The sequence below is a fragment of the Carassius auratus genome, chromosome 48, assembly GCF_003368295.1.
Source record: "Carassius auratus strain Wakin chromosome 48, ASM336829v1, whole genome shotgun sequence".
In the NCBI taxonomy this organism is placed as follows: domain Eukaryota; kingdom Metazoa; phylum Chordata; class Actinopteri; order Cypriniformes; family Cyprinidae; genus Carassius; species Carassius auratus.
The window spans coordinates 7,589,275-7,608,145 of record NC_039290.1 but is presented as its reverse complement, the minus strand read 5'-3'; the positions used below and the strand labels follow the sequence as shown (position 1 = coordinate 7,608,145).

Sequence of the window (18,871 nt, the reverse complement as noted above, 5' to 3'; positions counted from 1 at the left end):
ACCTCAGGGGATGAGGGGAGTCATCAAAAAATAAAAATAAAAAACAGGAAAGAAATGTTTTTTTTTTTTTTTTTTTTTGGCTATAATAGAGTACCGGCACCTCTTTTGGGCCACTTAAATCACTGGTGCAAACTAGATATATTGAACTATAAACGAATTGGTATTTTAATTTCACAAATAAATTATATTTGTAATAAACTTTCACATTAAGAGTTAAACAAAGTTTAAAGGTTGTGTTCTTATGTAGCAAGCAAACTGTAAAAACTCCCAAACATATTCATAGCTGTCAATTCACACATACTTAAAATAGCCTGTGCATCAAGGTGACTGACTGAGAAAAGGAAGTGTTTACATCCTATTTCATTTGCTGTCTAGTAATTAGTGTAGTTTAACTATTGAAGGTCACTCTACTCACATGTACAGTAGATCTGTCATACTGTCATACTGTATATCTGTATCTTTTGCATACTTGTCAATCGTTGCACTCTGAACACACACACATACACTGTAATGTAATTTGTAATTGTAATTGTAGACAAGTTTTATACAACAAGCCCCCTGACTGTGCAGTGTCTTGAAAGATAAAAAACATTTTTTGAAAACTGACGTAGAAAATGTGACGTCCACATTCCCTGAATTGTTTCTCATGGGACTTGAGGGTTTTTCACTAGAACTTTAGTTACAGTATGCCATGCATCAGATCATTCTCAGATTGTATACCTGGTGAGGAAGTGAGACAATCAGCCTTATGTTATGAAAAACTTGTTTGTGTGAACTTCCTGGGTTCAGACATCATTGTGCTGGGATCTGACTGATTAGATCACTGATCTTAGAGTATTTCTCGTCTTCCATGGTATGTCCCTTAAACAACTCATGCATGTATATTCCAAAACAACTTCCTTGTAAGATGGGGACTTCCTCCTGGTGTCTGCTGAATCCAGACTTGGGTTTTTTTCTTTTAAGAGAGCCCTGCAGCAGGGGAAGGGTTTACCCGGGCCTGTAAAACTCTCACGCTACATACTGTTTGACTCTTCTTTTCTCACAGTAGCAAAATGTGTCAGTTGTGTCAAATCCTGCTGCCATTGTATCAACATTTCTTGTATCTACTACTGTACTTGTATCTACTGATTTCTGTTATTTATTTGTATTTTTATTTTTAATAATTATATTTATAAATGTAAACAATTTTTTCAGTTATTTGCCAAGACAACACATATAATTGTTGCTTTATATTTTTAAATTTGAGTATATTTTTTATTTTTTAATTTAATTTTATATATATATATATATATATATATATATATATATATATATATATATATATATATATATATATATATTTTTTTTTTTTATTATTATTATTAAAGCACATTAAACTAGTCAATAGCAAAATTAGGTTACATGTTGAAGTTTGTTAAAGTCATGTAAGGTCACTGCACTGACAGAACAATAAATGTTTACATCCTCCAAAAATAACTTCTCCAGTTTCTGTTGTTTTAGTAATTTTTAGTAAAAAACTAAATGCAATGGTTGGCCGCAGTGCTCAGTATTTTTCTGTTTTAGTCACAGAGTGTAGTAAATTAACTATGATCTTCTGTTTTGCTTATGAAGATACCATGTGACATTAAATCAGGTAACTAAGTAAATATTTCATTTTAAAAAAGGTCACTTCCACGTAAACGATACGTTTTGACACTGCTGACGGGACTCAATAATATCGTATTTTTGGTCTGGAGGAAGTGAAAGTCAAGCTGGGAAGTTCTGCCTGGTTAAGCAACACTGTCGTGGAGTTAGCCTGACAGATAAACCAGCTTCATGTTATATCCTGGGCTTTTTTTTTATTAATAAAATAATTGTTTATATTATAGGCTATTCATTTAAAATATCTTAATGCTTCTTTTACAGCTTTCCGGATCTCTAAAAGGCAAAATAATTATTACAATAATATAAGAAGTGTCATAACTTGACCAGTTTTATCACGCATTAGACTATCAACAGCCTACTTTGTCCACTCGCACTTCTGGGAACAGCACAGGGAAAAGGGAAATGGTCACATGTCACATGTGGGCGTGTGTTTAGGAAGAAATCCCCTCTCGCGAGTGCCAAGCGTTAGTTTAAGGTCTGCAGCTGACAGAGCAGTGTCTTATGTGACTGTGAGGCGTTAACATCTGGTTACAAGGATCCGTTTCTGTGGATATTTTCATCATGAAAACAGTTGTCTTTATCTGTTTTCTGGTAAGTGATGTGCTTAACGCTTTGCGCGTGCATGAGAACTTGGCAATATACATTCATGGTGGTTATTATTTGAATTGTAACAATGAATCCATTTATATTTTTCATGTGCCGCATTTAGAACGTTTAGAAAGTCGCCGTTATCGAATGACTCTTATTACTTTCACTTTCGATATGACTGCGCAATGATATTGGAGAAGCATTTAAAACGTATGTATCTAACTGACATACGAAATATCTGCATTATCTGTTGTTAAGCAGTTATTTAACGTGTTAGTGTAAGGTTGCATTCTTCTGTATTGAAAAGCTGGTGGTGAATGGGGTTCTCGGGGACTTTCCGTGTTGCCACGAAGGTCGTTTCGGTTCCAACTCCACCATGATCTGTTTTGGGGTCTAACGAACCTCATATGCGTTAAATAGCTCAAAAACATGCTTAACATTGAAATATAGTATTTATTGATATGTTGGCGTCACATATCCTGTGATCAATTTGCCAACGCCCATGTTGTGTTCTGGTCATTTCGACCCATAGAGGGTTATTTTTTTTTTTTTTTACCAATATGCTAGTTAATCTTGTAGCATTGGTCTCAAACCTACTGACAAACGGGGTATAACATATAAATTGGATAACATTTATACTTTTTTGGTACAATTGATCCGAGCCAAAAATGACTAGCCTACCAAAAAATAAAACAAAATAAAAACGAGGTTGACAATCTTGTCTTGACATTATAACCAAATATTGGATTCAATTGTTTTGTCATCTTGTTGGGTCTCACTGATCTGAGCTCCTCAGTTTTTAAATATTGCCTAAATGCTCCACAAATAATGCTTGCTTTCACTCAAGAACAGAGGTGCATTAACCAAGATCAATAAGGCCTAGGACCAATCAGTTCTGTCCTAACTGACAGAAATCAAGTTTACTAAAAACTAAGTCCAAGATTTACAAGCAATATGTGGGACACAATTAGGTAAAGGATTTTCAGCACAAGAATGAATGATTGAATGTTCCCTGCATTTGTCTTTGACAGGTCACATTGCTGTACCTTGTGTCGTGTTGTGATGAGGACACACATTACTTGAAGGTAGATAAATGCTGCAAGAAGTGTGGACCAGGTATGTGGACTAACTGTAATTCAATGTGGCGCGATATTAAACTGGCATAACGTAGAGGAAGTGTCAGCATGCAGTCTGTTTCCATTACGCAAGAGCAGTCTACCCTGTTACACAGTACCGGCTTGTTTTGACTTACTGTAACTAAGTGATATTGTTTCACATGTTGCCTTGAAATAAAACCATCGATACTCTTACGTTTTGTTTAATCTTAGTCTTCTTTTAATATACGGGTCTAATCAGAGGATGTGTCACAGGTAAGAGGATGCTGAAGGATGACAACTGTGACGACCCACGCTGTCAGGACTGCCTGGACGGAGAGTATCAGAGCGGCTTCACCAGCGACACCAAATGTGAACGCCAGCCCAGCTGTGACCCCAGTGAGTGTCCACTGGTTAAAGTAATACTGCTCAAATATTACAGAGAGAGAAAGTCTAATGGAGGTCACGTTTAATCTCTAAAATGTATATTTGTTTAGATAAAAGAGTCTATGATTTTGGACAGTTACACGTTTTAAGCATTCTCGGGTGATACTATAGCATACTAATAACATTTTTGTTTTTCTGTTTAATTCAGATTTACATTTTCAGCCACAAATGAATCCCAGTAAGACCAGTTTAAGCAAATGTCAGTGTGAAGCTGGATACTACTGTACGCAAGAAGACGACTGTGACACTTGTAGGAAACGCACAGTTTGCAAGGCAGGAGAGAGAGTCCTCATAGAAGGTTTGTGCGGTCTGAAGAAAGACTCAGTTTTAAGATAATATTCATATACAGAGTCACTGGTTTATGTTGACTCTACTCCTGAACAATAATTTGTCACATCACTTAGACCATATTTTTTGGGTGTAATTCAGAGATTTTATAATCAATGTGGTTAAATATAGCTTCTTTTTCACAGGTTCACAGTTTGGCGATACTGTGTGTGAGCCATGTAAAAATGGAACATTCTCCACCCATGAGTCAGCTGTCACTTGCAAGGAATGGACAATGTATGAAAACTTTTTTCTCTTTTTTTTTTGGTGTCTGTTGTTAGATACTGTACTAAAAGAAGGAAATAGGCCCTTTTGTTTCTAGTGTCATTTTGAGTTTAATCTACACAGTAGCATGCAAGTGTTCCATAAAATTTGTATTTCTACTTGATCTAACCCTTTAAAATGACTTATGTTTGTGTAACCTAATGAAGTCTGGTTAACTGAGTAATTTTAAAAGAAATTACTGAAATAATTTGATAGAACGGTACCAAAAAAAACATGCAATACAATTTAAAAAGTTTAGAGTATGATTTTTTTAAGCGAATTCTTTTTTTTTTTTTTTTCAGTAAGGATGCATTAAATTGATCAGATGTGACAGAAACTTTCTATTTATTAAAGAATCTTGAAAAAATTAATTTCCAAATATTAAGCGGCAAAAACTGATTTCAACATTCATATGAGCCCTTATTAATAATTAAACACCAATAATAATTGATAATACAATTAAGCATATTTCTGAAGGATCATCAGACACTGAAGACTGCAGTTATGATGCAGAAAATTCCTGCGTCGCAGGAATAAAGGACATTTGAAAATATATTTAAATGAAAATAGTTTTAAATAATTTTAAATTCCAATATAACTGTCATTATTGTATTTTTGATCAACAAATGCAGCCTTAGTGAGCAAAAAAGTCTTCTTTCACCCAATTTTTGAACAGTAGTGTATGTTTTTGGTTTTAATTTGGTGATTCAATTTATGGTTTATGTCAGAATTGTTTTCTTTGTCTGGGAGTTTGACCAGCATGCAAAATAGGTAGTTAATAAATAGTTCATTTATTTACTGTCTGGTTAAATGAGTTGTTGTTTTTTCTCCTCTGTCTAGATGTGAACATGGATTTGATAAAAACGCTCCTGGCAGTTCAACCTCAGACCGAATCTGTGGTGAGTACTCTGTAAAATGTGTTTAGTGACTCAATATGACAGTGTAATTGTCAGTAAAGCTGATACTGTTGTTCATATGTTAGTTCCTAAAAGAGTTCATGTGGGTGTTGAGAGTACAGTAGTGAAACTAGAGAGCTGTGTGGGTGGAGTCCAGTTCCTGATCACTCCACCAGAATAAAAAAATCATGCTTATTTGAAAAAAAGACTGTGACGTGTTTGCATGGTTGCAATAAAGCCTACCCTAAAACGTTTTACAATGCTGTCAGTAGTAATGTTTTGATCCCCAGTACTATTAAAAGATTGTCATCCGAGTTGTGTTGTGTTTGTCACATTTCAGTGGATGATAGACGCGCTCACAGAGGTGCAGTTGTGGTTGGAGTTGTAGCACTTCTGCTCATCTTAATTGGAATTGCTGCAACTTTATACTTCACAAAAGGTATGTACTGCATCCTAGTAATTATTTACTGCATTTATCTAAAGGAATACTTCATCCGAAAATGAAAATTCGGTTATCATTTACTCAACCCATACTCTATGGATTTCTTACATTTTCTGAACACAAAAGTGGATATTTTGAAGAATGTGGGTAACCAAACACTTTCTTGTCCCCATAATATATTTTTCCATACTATTCAAGTCAATGGGGACCAACAACTGAATGGTTCCATAGAAGAAAGAAACTCATACATGATTCAAACAAGTTCAGGATGAGTAAAAAATGACAGAATTTTTATTTCGGAGTGAACTATCCTTGATCAAGTGCTCATATCACTTTATAGCTTTGATAAATCAAAAGAGTTTACCAATAATTGCTCTCTTAATTTCCTCTAGGAAATAAATGCTGGAAAGAGGTAAAAGTCTATTAACTATTCATACGAATGCAACATACTGTAATGCAAAGACATGCACTGTCTTTCTGAGATTAATCGCATGGAATAGTCATTCTCATGTGTTTCGATTAATAATAATGATTGATTTGTTTTTAGCTCCACAAACACTTCAATAAAGGAAGATCGCATGAACATCTAGATGTTGAGAAACCAATCTATCAACAGCCTGTGGAGGTCGATGAACCCGTGAGCCCCTCACCAAGTAACGTGACTGAAAATGGAAATGTTGTAGAACAAGAGAGGGGCAAAGAACCTGTCTATCCAAGTGCTGAATCAAATTCATATTCATATTCATATTCATAGAGCAAAGTCTTCTACAAAGTACAGATAGCTGTCCTCCCATCATGTTACAACCATCAACATATAGAGCATTACATTGGGAAGCACTTCTTTACTCTAAGTGTCCCAAAAGCAGCATTTCTCTTACACAGTTATGACTGAAACAGTAGCTATACATCTTGAGCTTTGTTTTTTTTTAAACATATAAATAGAAAATACTTATTGCTGCTGAAAACCTTTGCCGTTGTATCGTTACTTGCATCCTGCGATTGCTACGAAATGCTGCATACCCTCCATGCATTCAACACTAGTGCTGAATAGAAGAGCAAGGAAGAAAAGAAGTGAACATTCCCTCAGTATGATAAGAAAAAGTCTCACAGCAACACCAATGTGATACACACATGCATCTCGATGCTTGGCACTTTATATTCAGGATGGCACACTTTGAAGGTTATTCAGTTAATGTTTTCCTAAATGCTTGTATAACTTAAAAATGACGTGTCCGTAAGGATTGAAAATAATGTGCTGCAGAGGTGTGAGATTATGTATTCATGTATATTATGTTTTAAATGTTTTGTCTGAGATTAAGATAACAAAGACATTTCAACTGTTAAATGTTGTGGAAGCTCGGTTGCTTTGTATTTTGTGTAAATATTTCCTTTGTACATAAGCATTGTTGTGAATGTTGTGTTGTACTGTGAAATGATTTGTAATTCTCTGTATATATTAAATATTTCTTGATTCTCCCTGAATACTAACCCATTGGCCACTGTAATATATTCATCTGCTACTATTGATAGTAGCTTAAGTTTTGATGACTTGCTCGTGCATTGTGGGATACTCTAAATGTCCACAAGAGGTTGCCATTTCCATATTTAAGGTATTTTGGCAAAAAAACAGTTCCAACATCCAATTTCACTTTTGCCTCACATTAAAATCAAAACATGATTTTTCTTAAACCAACTCCCTTCATTTTTTTTTTTTAAATGTAAAGTGTTGTTTTAGTGATGTTTAGATTTTTGACTCACAGAACTCATATTTATTTATATATCTAAACAAACAAATCCAAAAGTAGCTTGTTGAACTATAAATTAGGCTGTAGTATCCAAAGCATTTGACCATATGCTCGGAGGGAGGAGCCCATTGATGGCCGATTTAGGCATTGTTTCTCACGCCATTGTTCAACTCCTCAATCCTTATCTCAATATCACAGCCTTTTGCCTGTCATGTTTAGACTGGGATTACACATCATTTGGGCCACGGAAAGTGGGGGGCATGGAGGAGATTGTTGTGCCCAGTGTGTGTTAGCTGTGAATATGTGCTCGGGGGGCGGGTGGGGGGTGCTCCTTTTTTGTACCCAGGGGTTTTCTCATTATCCTTGGATTAGCAGGCCACAGGCCTTTGAATTTACATGGAGGCCAAAGTGATTGGCAAGGAAGAGCTTCCTTTTATCATTCCCTCTGCAGAGGGGAGGCCACAAAAACAGAATATCGTCCCAAGGCCTAATCCCATTGGTGTGTTTGTGTCAGAGAGCTTTATAAAAGAAACCAAAGGATGCACCATTTTTGATGTCCCATCACCTGAAAGATCAGGTTATTTTACAAATTTTTTTTTATTTATTTTTTTGCCATTTCTTAACCAGTAGCAGTTAAAAGTTATATGGATGGTGAAATATCTACAGGATATTTTAATTGCCAGTACCATGTTTCTTGTGTCATAATAAATTGCTACATTTATTTATTCATATTATTTTGGAATTTGTTTTTATTTTTATTTTATTTGCTTAGGTTTTTTATTCTATATTTAACTGTGAGCACCATCTTCATTAATTTATTATTACTACTACTACTTCTTTTCTTTATTAATTAATTATAGCCTATTTATTTATTGAACCATTTGGACCTTTTGTTGTTGTTGTTGTTTTATAACATATTATAGCCTAATATTATTTGAATATTATAAAATTATTCTACTTCAAGCTGGCTTTACTTTAAGTTTTAACTTTTTGCACTTGACTTTTAGTGTCAGTAGGCCTATACCATTTATTTTGTAACAAGACACTTTGTTCATGTTTGATAGCACATTTAAGCACTAAATGGGTAAAGGTAGAAGCCTCTGGCACTTTTTTTCTGTCAAGTCATGACTAAACTGAATAATCCTAATTATCACCCTTTAAAACAGAACAATTAATGTCCTTAATCCGCGCTGCTTTGAATTGTTTTAACAGATCAGAGGCAGATATGCAAATCCCTTAATTGTAGTGTCCTCGCTGATAACGAAGCCTAAATCTAGCCTTGAAGTGAAACGCTTTGAACGCATCTTGATCTGCAATCTCCAAAATCTGAGAACTCCTCTTGAACGCCGTCAATTATCATATATAAAGTTCTATTGTGAGCACCTACTTTAAAAGGGTTTAAGGTGATGATACCCAGGGCAACTTTTTTTAACAATGTTAGGCAACAAATGTCTTACATGGGTTAACGCCAACTTTGTCCAGCAACACTGCTCAGAAAGTTTCCCCTTGCATCATCATCTCTGAGAGTGTGATCATAAAGATGTTCAGATAATTAAAAATAAACTAAAACAGATAATTATCTGATTGGATGAGACACGTTCGAACATGGCTAATAAGAATTTGTCAGCCAGCGAACAGTTAAGCTATATATGCGTGTTTTGTTGAATCCATTCCAATTATTGTCGAATATTATTAACTATTATACTTTGTGCATTTTATAACTTTTGTGCCAGTTTTAATGGGATGAGACGTAGCTGAAGCAGTAGGCCTATACAGTTTCCATCATGTTGATGCTTTGCTTGTGTAAAAAACATAAGTATATTCTTCTTATTTTTTATTTTCGATTATGACATTTAATAAGGTTCCTATTGCTTTTGCTGTTGTGCTATGAACACTTACGAGAGTTAATTCACTGAAGTTTTTGTGACATTTCTTGCCTTTCATTAATGGTTCTTTAGGACTTTAATAAACTACAGCATTACAACTGGATATCGAAAGTACCAAAGAACTAAAACTAAATGCAAAGCAGCGTAACTTTTTTTTTTTTTTACAATTATTTCAGTGCAACACGCATTTAAATAATTTCAACAGAATTCCTACCATTGACCATGACCAGAACCTTTCAATATTTAAATGTTTTATTTTAGCAAAAATAAGTCAGCAGGTAAATGCATTTATAATTTAAACAAAATAACTGTACATTATTTACACAGTCCTTTGGTTTTTAAACCAGGCATTGGATTCAATCTTGTATGCAAACTTCCACAACAAAACGTTCCCAATGGATTACAAAGTGCAAAATTCAGTCTAAGATGTCTTCAATGAACGGTTTCATTGCCTTTGTTTGAGAAGGTCATGTGTGGAGAGGTTCACGGGTGAGGTGTCCCGTGAAGGCCACCCAGCCCACCACTTGCCTGGAATGTGGAGATGTTTCAGATCGCTGGGTTTCTTGACGATATCTGAAGTCGCGGTTTCGGCGAGAGACCAGATTTTAGGTTTCTGGACTTCCACGATTTGTTTACACACCTCTTTTTTGCTCTCAAACGACGTGTCAGACTTGTCCCTTTCCTTTTGCTCATCCAGTCCTTCCGCTAAACGGTCCTCGACCGACTTTGACCCCGCAACATCCTCCTCCTCCTCAACCGTTTGAGGATCGATTTCATCTTCATCATCACTGCCTTTTCTCAAAGACCCCTCCTCTTCGCTCTCACCATCATCATCCTCATCGTCGGATTTTCCTTTGGAGGCCCAGCTGACCCGGTTCTCTTTCTTCAGGCGGCGCCGGGCGTTGGCGAACCACGTGGACACCTGCGTGAGACTCATCTTGGTGACGATGGCGAGCATGATCTTCTCACCTTTGGTGGGATATGGGTTTTTCAGGTGTTCGCTGAGCCACACCTTCAAAGCGCTGGTGCTCTCTCTAGTGGCCACTTTGGTGACCCTACTCGGATCATCAGCTGGCATGGGACGATATGGGGTGTAATAGGGTCCTCCACGTCCGAGGAGAGCTGGGTGATACGGAGATGCAGCCTTGAGGTCATAGGAATTTGACTGAAAGTAAGCAAAATAGTCGGTTTTAGAAAATGAACAATATGCATGTTACAATACAATAATAACGTTTTTTTTTAAAGTTTGTGATGTTTATTTCTAGATTAATTACACCTTTTATAATGCAAAATAAAATCTAAACATTTAATTTACGATAGATTTGCATTGAACTGTAATATTATGCTATCTAAAAATGTTTCAGAATACTTACAATGTGTGCAAGGTGTCCCGCATGAGGATAAGGGATGAAACTGTATCCCGGTATTCCTGAGAAGGGTAAGGGAACCCCAGCCATTCCCACAAGATGAGGCGGTGGTTGCTGCATTCCTGGCGGGCAGCCCAATAAATGATATCCAGCGGGCATGCTGATGTTCCTGTCCATGAAGAAGTTTCCAAACCCCGTTGGTAAAGCAGGCATCCTTACTCCCTGAGCTCTGGTTGCTTGAATGACAGTCTCTCGAGGTCACTGGCGCTCTTTATAAGCGGAGCCGTACCAGTGGGCGGTGCCATGGTGGTTGATTGACAGCTGGCATCCAAAGGGGATAAATCCCATCAAACGAGAATTTCGGTTGTTCCTTTCAATGGCCTCTAAAAGTCTTTAAACTAATCCTTACTGAAGAGTAGAAAAAGTAGGGCTCCATTTGATTGTTTTTTTTTTTTTTTTTTTTTTTTTGAAGATTCCTAAATGGAATTTGGTGTTTGATTTGTACATCGATCTGAAATATATAACCTAATTATTATAACAATGAAAAAAAAAAGTGTTGTAGAATCCGTTTTGCTTTATATGATAAATGGTAGGTTACATAATCTTTTTAAAGTTCTTAATTTAATATATATATATATATATATATATATATATATATATATATATATATATATATATATATATATATATATATATATAATAGCCTATACATTTTCTTATTTACATTTAAAAAATATTATTAAAATGACATTTCACATTTTATTTATTTTAGTTTCGTTTTATATGTTTTATTTAATCTTGATAGCATGAAATGCAACACTTTGAATTGAATGAAGCTCAGCTGAGAGGATCGATTGAAAGCCATCGGAACACCTTCAAATGTCGCACATTAACGTTTTTTTCCATTTTGCTGGGACCTTCTATTCTTTTTGTTTGAGCAAACCGATAGCCTACAAGACACGACATGACAAGCAATTATCCGAACTGGATTAGAAACACGGTGCAATATGTGTCTGAGGAGCTTGAAAAAAAGTGGAAAGTTAAGTTGCTTTGATTTCACATTACATGAAGTGTAAAATAACCAGGCTATTGCAGATGTAGGGCTATTTAACTTGTGTTGCACGTTCGATTCGTTGGTATAGAAGTAGATTAGCTTTCATTAATAGTATTAACATTTAGCAAGTTTAATATATTATGAATTTTAATTTCTTAAGGAATTTTCGTTAAAGTTATTAAATAATTTGAATTTAGAAAATTTGAGAACTTGATGTCGTCTTTTAATAATTTTTACAGATATAAAAAAAACGATCTCGTTATACACGCCGTTTTTCTAATCAAATTAACTAGTCAAAAATCGTATTGTTTTATTATTATTATTTCATTCATGTAAAGCAATTCCGCACGGTTGCAAATTGTGGTTTTCTTTCGGTTCCAAACGACCCTGGACTATGAATTATTTGGCTTTATTGTGAACGAACATCAAACCTCTCTTAAATGGGGATGACTTTGTTTTCGCCCACAACAAACCAGCACAATTGGCGTAATTAAATAGGGTTAAGCGAAACAGGTGTCGACTAATGTATATGGTAATTGCAGCATAACAGATGTTAATGCAGAGAGATACTCAGATAAGATTAGAATTCCTAAACATACATACCAATGCCCTGGAAAGAAAAGCACAGCAAACAACCCGATAGCAGGGGGTGCAGGCCCTCTGACATTGGAAATACAAGTTTTTTTGTTGAAACTCGCTCTTGAATCTGTTATCTAGTAAACAATGCTGGCATGCATTGTTTCCTAAAACTCTGACAGAGTCTCACAGAAATAAGTTTAGTGGCATTTCATGTATTATTTCAGTATGGTAACTGATGAAAAGAAGTGTGTAAACCTTGATCTTTTCCAAAGGTTCTTCCTCTTTTCTTTGGAAATGTTTATTAAGATTTTGTATGTTGAAGTTGTGAAGGTGAGAGAGACATTTGAAGGACTGAGAGCTAGACAGATATGTTTGGAAGCGGGCGAGGTTAAGATCCCTTCGGGCCAAGAGCAAATTTACCCAGCTAGCACAATGGTCAAAACGGAGAGCAAAGAGCAAAGCTTATGCTGCATCTTTGGAGATAAGCAGCTCAGGGCTGTGATTATTGTGTTTCTCACACACTCAGCTTTCTCCTCTCTTTCCTCTCTTCTCACACACAATACAGGTGTACTCATGTCCTGACAGGTCCAGTTAAGACTGTTTGCTCAAGGGATGTCAGTCATTTGCCGAGAGGAGAACAGTGTGAGATAGTAGACTGATATATTTCAGATAAGAGATGAGCTCTTCCAGTACTTCACCACAGAGAAAGCAAAGAAATCAAGATCTGCATGAGCGGAGATTTCTCCTGAGAGCTGAATTCAATTTTGTTTCACTCTACTGGAACTACTCGTGTCAGAATCCTAATTGTTTGTGTTGTGGTTAACCAAACAGATCAAAACCAGATTAATCGATACAAATCAACAACTGCAGGATCAGAGAAAAAGGTGCCAGTACTTACCAGCTTAGTGCTGCTTCTGCACATCAAGGTCAACTGAAATCCTCAGTAACATCACAGAAAATCTGTAGGTGTACTGAAAAGATGTTTTCGTAGGTCATAATTAATCATACAGACAATAAATAAGTAGAATAATAAATTCACTGTTATATTAATATTATATACTTTTTCTATATAACCGAAATAGATACAGAACAGACATTTAAATAGAGACCACAAAAAAATAAAAAAATAAATAAATAAAAAATCATACATTATATATGCATGGTAAATAATAGTAATAAACTCAGAAATACATAAGCACAAAACTTGATTTTTTTTACTATGATATACTCAAAAATGGCTGTTAAAATACAAATATATGGTAAATAAAAAGGTCATAGATAAATAAAATAAATTTGGCTTTAAGACATACCCTAAGAATAGCAGTTTAAATAAAAAATATATAAATAAAAATAACCACACACATGCATGGAAAATTTAATATACTGAATAAAACGAATTAATCATAAATCAATAATGTATATGCACAAAACCTGGTTTTAAACTATAAATTGGCTGCTAAAATTAAACCATACATACAAAAATAAACCATACAAATGGTAAATAAAAATAATCACATATAGTATTATGTAATTATGTAAAATAAGAAATTTGTAATTAATCTAGATACAAATTAAGCTTGAATTAAAAAAAACATAAAAACAAGTCATAGTTTCTGCTGGTGATGAAATATAACTGTTAAACATGTCAAGGCAAAACAAGACCGGTCTGTCTACTCCGACACTGAAAATTAAATGTCTGGATTTTACCCAAATGGAATTCTTTGCAAATGGGAGGATCAACCATTGAGCGCAGTATGTGTGTCCTAATGAGTTGATAATGCCGATGGGCAGAGGTGTGACTTCATTTAGCGCTCATCACATACCACTGAGCAGACAAAAGGCTTCAACATGTCATTAGAATGGCCAAGTCAGGTGTCAATAAGATCTGTTAACAAAAGCATGAAGGGAATCCACAGAGTGTGTTTCACACCTTCTACATGTTAGTTTTTCTTTCTGGAAGTAGTTCCTTTTTTAAGCAATTCGAGGTGAGAAGAGATACATGTTAAAAATCTGACCTAGTAAAATAAAATTAAACACTGTCTATCAAATTTGTTAGTGACAAATCAATTGTTGTAATTATTATTTTTTTTTACTATAAACTAGCATAATATAAAGAAATGTAGTCAGGAAAATAAATACATAAATATTTAAAAATAATTCTATCAATCTACTACTTTGAGGGTTTTTTTCCACCTAATCTGACCTTTAAAAAAGATTTGCTTTTGTGTTGTAACCTGTTTTATACATGGTTATAACAGACATTCTAATATTAACTTGAATAAAATAAGGTTACGAGTTATTTTAATGTTAACACTACAGGCACATATATTTAGGCTCTTAATTCTTTCAAAATCACCTTTTAAAAAGAAGTTTATTTTTATATGGGCCATTTCATCACATGACAGGTTTATTTTAAATGGCGTGACCTAATAAAAGTGTTGGCCTAAAACAATGCTGTTTGTTTTTTGTGTTCAAAACCCTCATTTTGAGAGCTAATGAGCTATATGCCAGGTCCACAGGCCCAAACAGAGGGAAGTTAGCTGAACATGAATGTTATCAGTCTTTCCGACCTCCCCTCTATCAATCGCCCCCTCCACTATCCATCTATCTTTTGTCATTTGTGTTATCAGGCCTGCTCTATCACTCCTCTTTACAGAGAAGTGACATTGCAAGTACTCACCAATGGGAGGATGCCTTTGTTAGGGGTCTAGACTGGTCCCGCCCACTCCTCTTTCTGTTTTGGGGTGTGATTTGATTGACAGCCCCCGCATGGGGCGAGTGACAGGTGGTGTTTGTTAGTCTGTGACAGGCAGCATGGTGGTTGGAGTTTGTGCTGTAGATTGGGGCCCATCCACCTGAGGATGCTTATGTATGGTTGACAATAAAGTGCAGAGCATCCATACAGAATCCAGATTTCTACTACGTGTTCTGCTGCTTGAATGACAGACTGGGATGCTGAAAAAATAAACCTAGAGAACAAGAGTGCAACGAGAGAACACCTCGGTTATTTTGAAAGACGGAGAGATAGATAGATAGATAGATAGATAGATAGATAGATAGATAGATAGATAGATAGATAGATAGATAGATAGATAGATAGATAGATAGATAGATATGCATTGGGCAGAAACAGACAGACAGATGCAAACACACAGTCAGACAGATAAATAGATAATGCATTAGACAGAAACAGATAGACATGCATTAGACAGACAGACAGATAAATAGGTAGATATGCATTAGACAGACAGACAGACAGAAAGACAGAAAAATATGGATTAGATTGAAACAGACTGGCAGATATTTATGCATTATTATGCATTAGACAGAGAGAGAGAGATAGATAGAGAGAGAGAGAGAGAGAGAGATAGATAGATAGATAGATAGATAGATAGATAGATAGATAGATAGATAGATAGATAGATAGATAGATAGATAGATAGATAGATAGATAGATCTATGTGATCAGAAATGGGTGGAAACTTTAAGTCAGACTTGCATGAAGCGCTTAAATGCACTCCTCATGCGACTGTTTTCTCCTCACAATCAATACCTGGTGTGCTTGTAAGACATCTGTGACAAGACATCTACATTTTGGGTCATTTGTAAAACAAAGGCTACAAGGAAGCTGGAGGCCTCGAGTGGCTGGTTTCAGTTCCCCCTCCCAGGCACAATGGCGGCCCGTAACCGCAGGGGGAGCGGCCCTCAGATGGAAATGAGCAACCAAACCAACAATGTAGTGCCTAATCTCTTCAGAGAGCCAGGAATCAGTTACACAGCAGTAGAGGTCTCTCCGTGCTTTTCAGCGGCCTCCCCCCCACAAACGCAGACACGCACACACCCTCAAACCCCCCTCCTGTTTAGCCACAGGCTCTCCTTACACATGGACCAGATACAAGGTATCCCCCTGCAACAGAAGGGGCAAGAATAAGTGGAGCGTGGGGTGGGGCAGAGCCCTCAAAGCATGGGATTAGAGCTAATGTGCCCTCCCTGGGTTCTAATCTCTTCAGAGAAGCAGCGTGTTTGAGGACTGCAGGGCAGTCAGATAAGTATCTATTACAGCAAGGCCCTCTTATCCTTCAAACACTCCCATGCCCTTCAGAAATGAGGCACAAAACCACTTGCCTGTCTTCTCCTGTGATACCCAAAACCTGAAAGCAAGCACTGGCCTTTTGCAACTAAACTGGAATTAAGGGCTCAGGACATTACGGAGGGTCGCTAGGGCCCATATTTGCTCCATCTGGGGAACTCATTGACAAGCGGCATCAAAGGAGAGGAGAAAGAACCAAGGAGCTTCGCTGTGAAGGTGTAAGACAGGGGACAGTGAGGTGGAGGTGGAAGATCTGATAGAGTGTGATCTTGTTAGGGTGATCCAGAAGAGTGATGAAAGAGTGAGCGCCTGGAGGAAAGGTAAAATATAGGTAAAAAAAGGATCTTTACACTCTTTACACACAGTACAGTTTATTATATATTTAACATAAATTACATTATGAAAATAAACACTCAGGTAACAGGAAAGAATTTTGGTGTAAGGCACAAACTAGAAGATTTACTCAACGCCATCATTTGGAATGCAACAGACATTTGCTAAAAACATACAAAGACATTAATGGAAAAGAAAAGAATAAAAGTAAAGGCTTTTGCAGAGCATTTAAATTCCATAAAATTATATTTGAATATTTCAAAGTGAAATAATGGAGAATAGGGCAGATTGTTTCAAAGGAATTTTATCATACATTTTTGATATTGTTGGCTGTTACATATGTGTTCGTGTGTGGACAAAAAACAAAAAACAACAACAACAAAAAAAAATTATATATATATATATATATATATATATATATATATATATATATATATATATATATATATATATATACAGTCTTGTTCAAAATAATAGCAGTACAATGTGACTAACCAGAATAATCAAGGTTTTTCGTATATTTTTTTATTGCTACGTGGCAAACAAGTTACCAGTAGGTTCAGTAGATTCTCAGAAAACAAATGAGACCCAGCATTCATGATATGCACGCTCTGAAGGCTGTGCAATTGGGCAATTAGTTGAATTAGTTGAAAGGGGTGTGTTCAAAAAAATAGCAGTGTGTCATTCAATCACTGAGGTCATCAATTTTGTGAAGAAACAGGTGTGAATCAGGTGGCCCCTATTTAAGGATGAAGCCAACACTTGTTGAACATGCATTTGAAAGCTGAGGAAAATGGGTCGTTCAAGACATTGTTCAGAAGAACAGCGTACTTTGATTAAAAAGTTGATTAGAGAGGGGAAAACCTATAAAGAGGTGCAAAAAATGATAGGCTGTTCAGCTAAAATGATCTCCAATGCCTTAAAATGGAGAGCAAAACCAGAGAGACGTGGAAGAAAACGGAAGACAACCATCAAAATGGATAGAAGAATAACCAGAATGGCAAAGGCTCAGCCAATGATCACCTCCAGGATGATCAAAGACCGTCTGGAGTTACCTGTAAGTACTGTGACCGTTAGAAGACGTCTTTGTGAAGCTAATCTATTTTCAAGAATCCCCCGCAAAGTCCCTCTGTTAAAAAAAAGGCATGTGCAGAAGAGGTTACAATTTGCCAAAGAACACATCAACTGGCCTAAAGAGAAATGGAGGAACATTTTGTGGACTGATGAGAGTAAAATTTTTCTTTTTGGGTCCAAGGGCCACAGGCAGTTTGTGAGACGACCCCCAAACTCTGAATTCAAGCCACAGTACACAGTGAAGACAGTGAAGCATGGAGGTGCAAGCATCATGATATGGGCATGTTTCTCCTACTATGGTGTTGGGCCTATTTATCGCATACCAGGGATCATGGACCAGTTTGCATATGTTAAAATACTTGAAGAGGTCATGTTGCCCTATGCTGAAGAGGACATGCCCTTGAAATGGTTGTTTCAACAAGACAATGACCCAAAACACACTAGTAAACGGGCAAAGTCTTGGTTCCAAACCAACAAAATTAATGTTATGGAGTGGCCAGCCCAATCTCCAGACCTTAATCCAATTGAGAACTTGTGGGGTGATATCAAAAATGCTGTTTCTGAAGCAAAACCAAGAAATGTGAATGAATTGTGGAATGTTGTTAAAGAATCATGGAGTGGAATAACAGCTGAGAGGTGCCACAAGTTGGTTGACTCCATGCCACACAGATGTCAAGCAGTTTTAAAAAACTGTGGTCATACAACTAAATATTAGTTTAGTGATTCACAGGATTGCTAAATCCCAGAAAAAAAAATGTTTGTACAAAATAGTTTTGAGTTTGTACAGTCAAAGGTAGACACTGCTATTTTTTTGAACACACCCCTTTCAACTAATTGCCCAATTGCACAGCCTTAAGAGCGTGCATATCATGAATGCTGGGTCTTGTTTGTTTTCTGACAATCTACTGAACCTACTGGTAACTTGTTTGCCACGTAGCAATAAAAAATATACTAAAAACCTTGATTATTCTGGTTAGTCACATTGTACTGCTATTATTTTGAACAAGACTGTATATATATATATATATATATATACATATA

General features: G+C 36.1%; 2 protein-coding genes across 2 annotated transcripts; one reads left to right on the top strand and one right to left on the bottom strand.

The window, feature by feature from the left end:
* The first annotated feature begins 2,077 nt into the window (after positions 1 to 2,077).
* Positions 2,078 to 7,190, top strand: LOC113065701 (tumor necrosis factor receptor superfamily member 5-like). Its single transcript, XM_026237169.1, has 9 exons — positions 2,078 to 2,235; positions 3,264 to 3,348; positions 3,603 to 3,725; positions 3,922 to 4,071; positions 4,247 to 4,337; positions 5,205 to 5,263; positions 5,601 to 5,699; positions 6,095 to 6,114; positions 6,250 to 7,190. Exons 1-9 carry the CDS (start codon positions 2,206 to 2,208, stop codon positions 6,454 to 6,456), a joined length of 864 nt encoding a protein of 287 aa, XP_026092954.1. The 5' UTR covers positions 2,078 to 2,205; the 3' UTR covers positions 6,457 to 7,190.
* A 2,381-nt stretch (positions 7,191 to 9,571) lies between these two features.
* Positions 9,572 to 10,913, bottom strand: LOC113065368 (iroquois-class homeodomain protein IRX-1-like). The gene is made up of 2 exons (XM_026236589.1): positions 10,707 to 10,913; positions 9,572 to 10,498 (listed from the first exon to the last, which is right to left on the bottom strand). The coding sequence occupies exons 1-2, from the start codon at positions 10,911 to 10,913 to the stop codon at positions 9,779 to 9,781; spliced, it is 927 nt and encodes a 308-aa protein (XP_026092374.1). The 3' UTR covers positions 9,572 to 9,778.
* Positions 10,914 to 18,871: the final 7,958 nt, after the last annotated feature.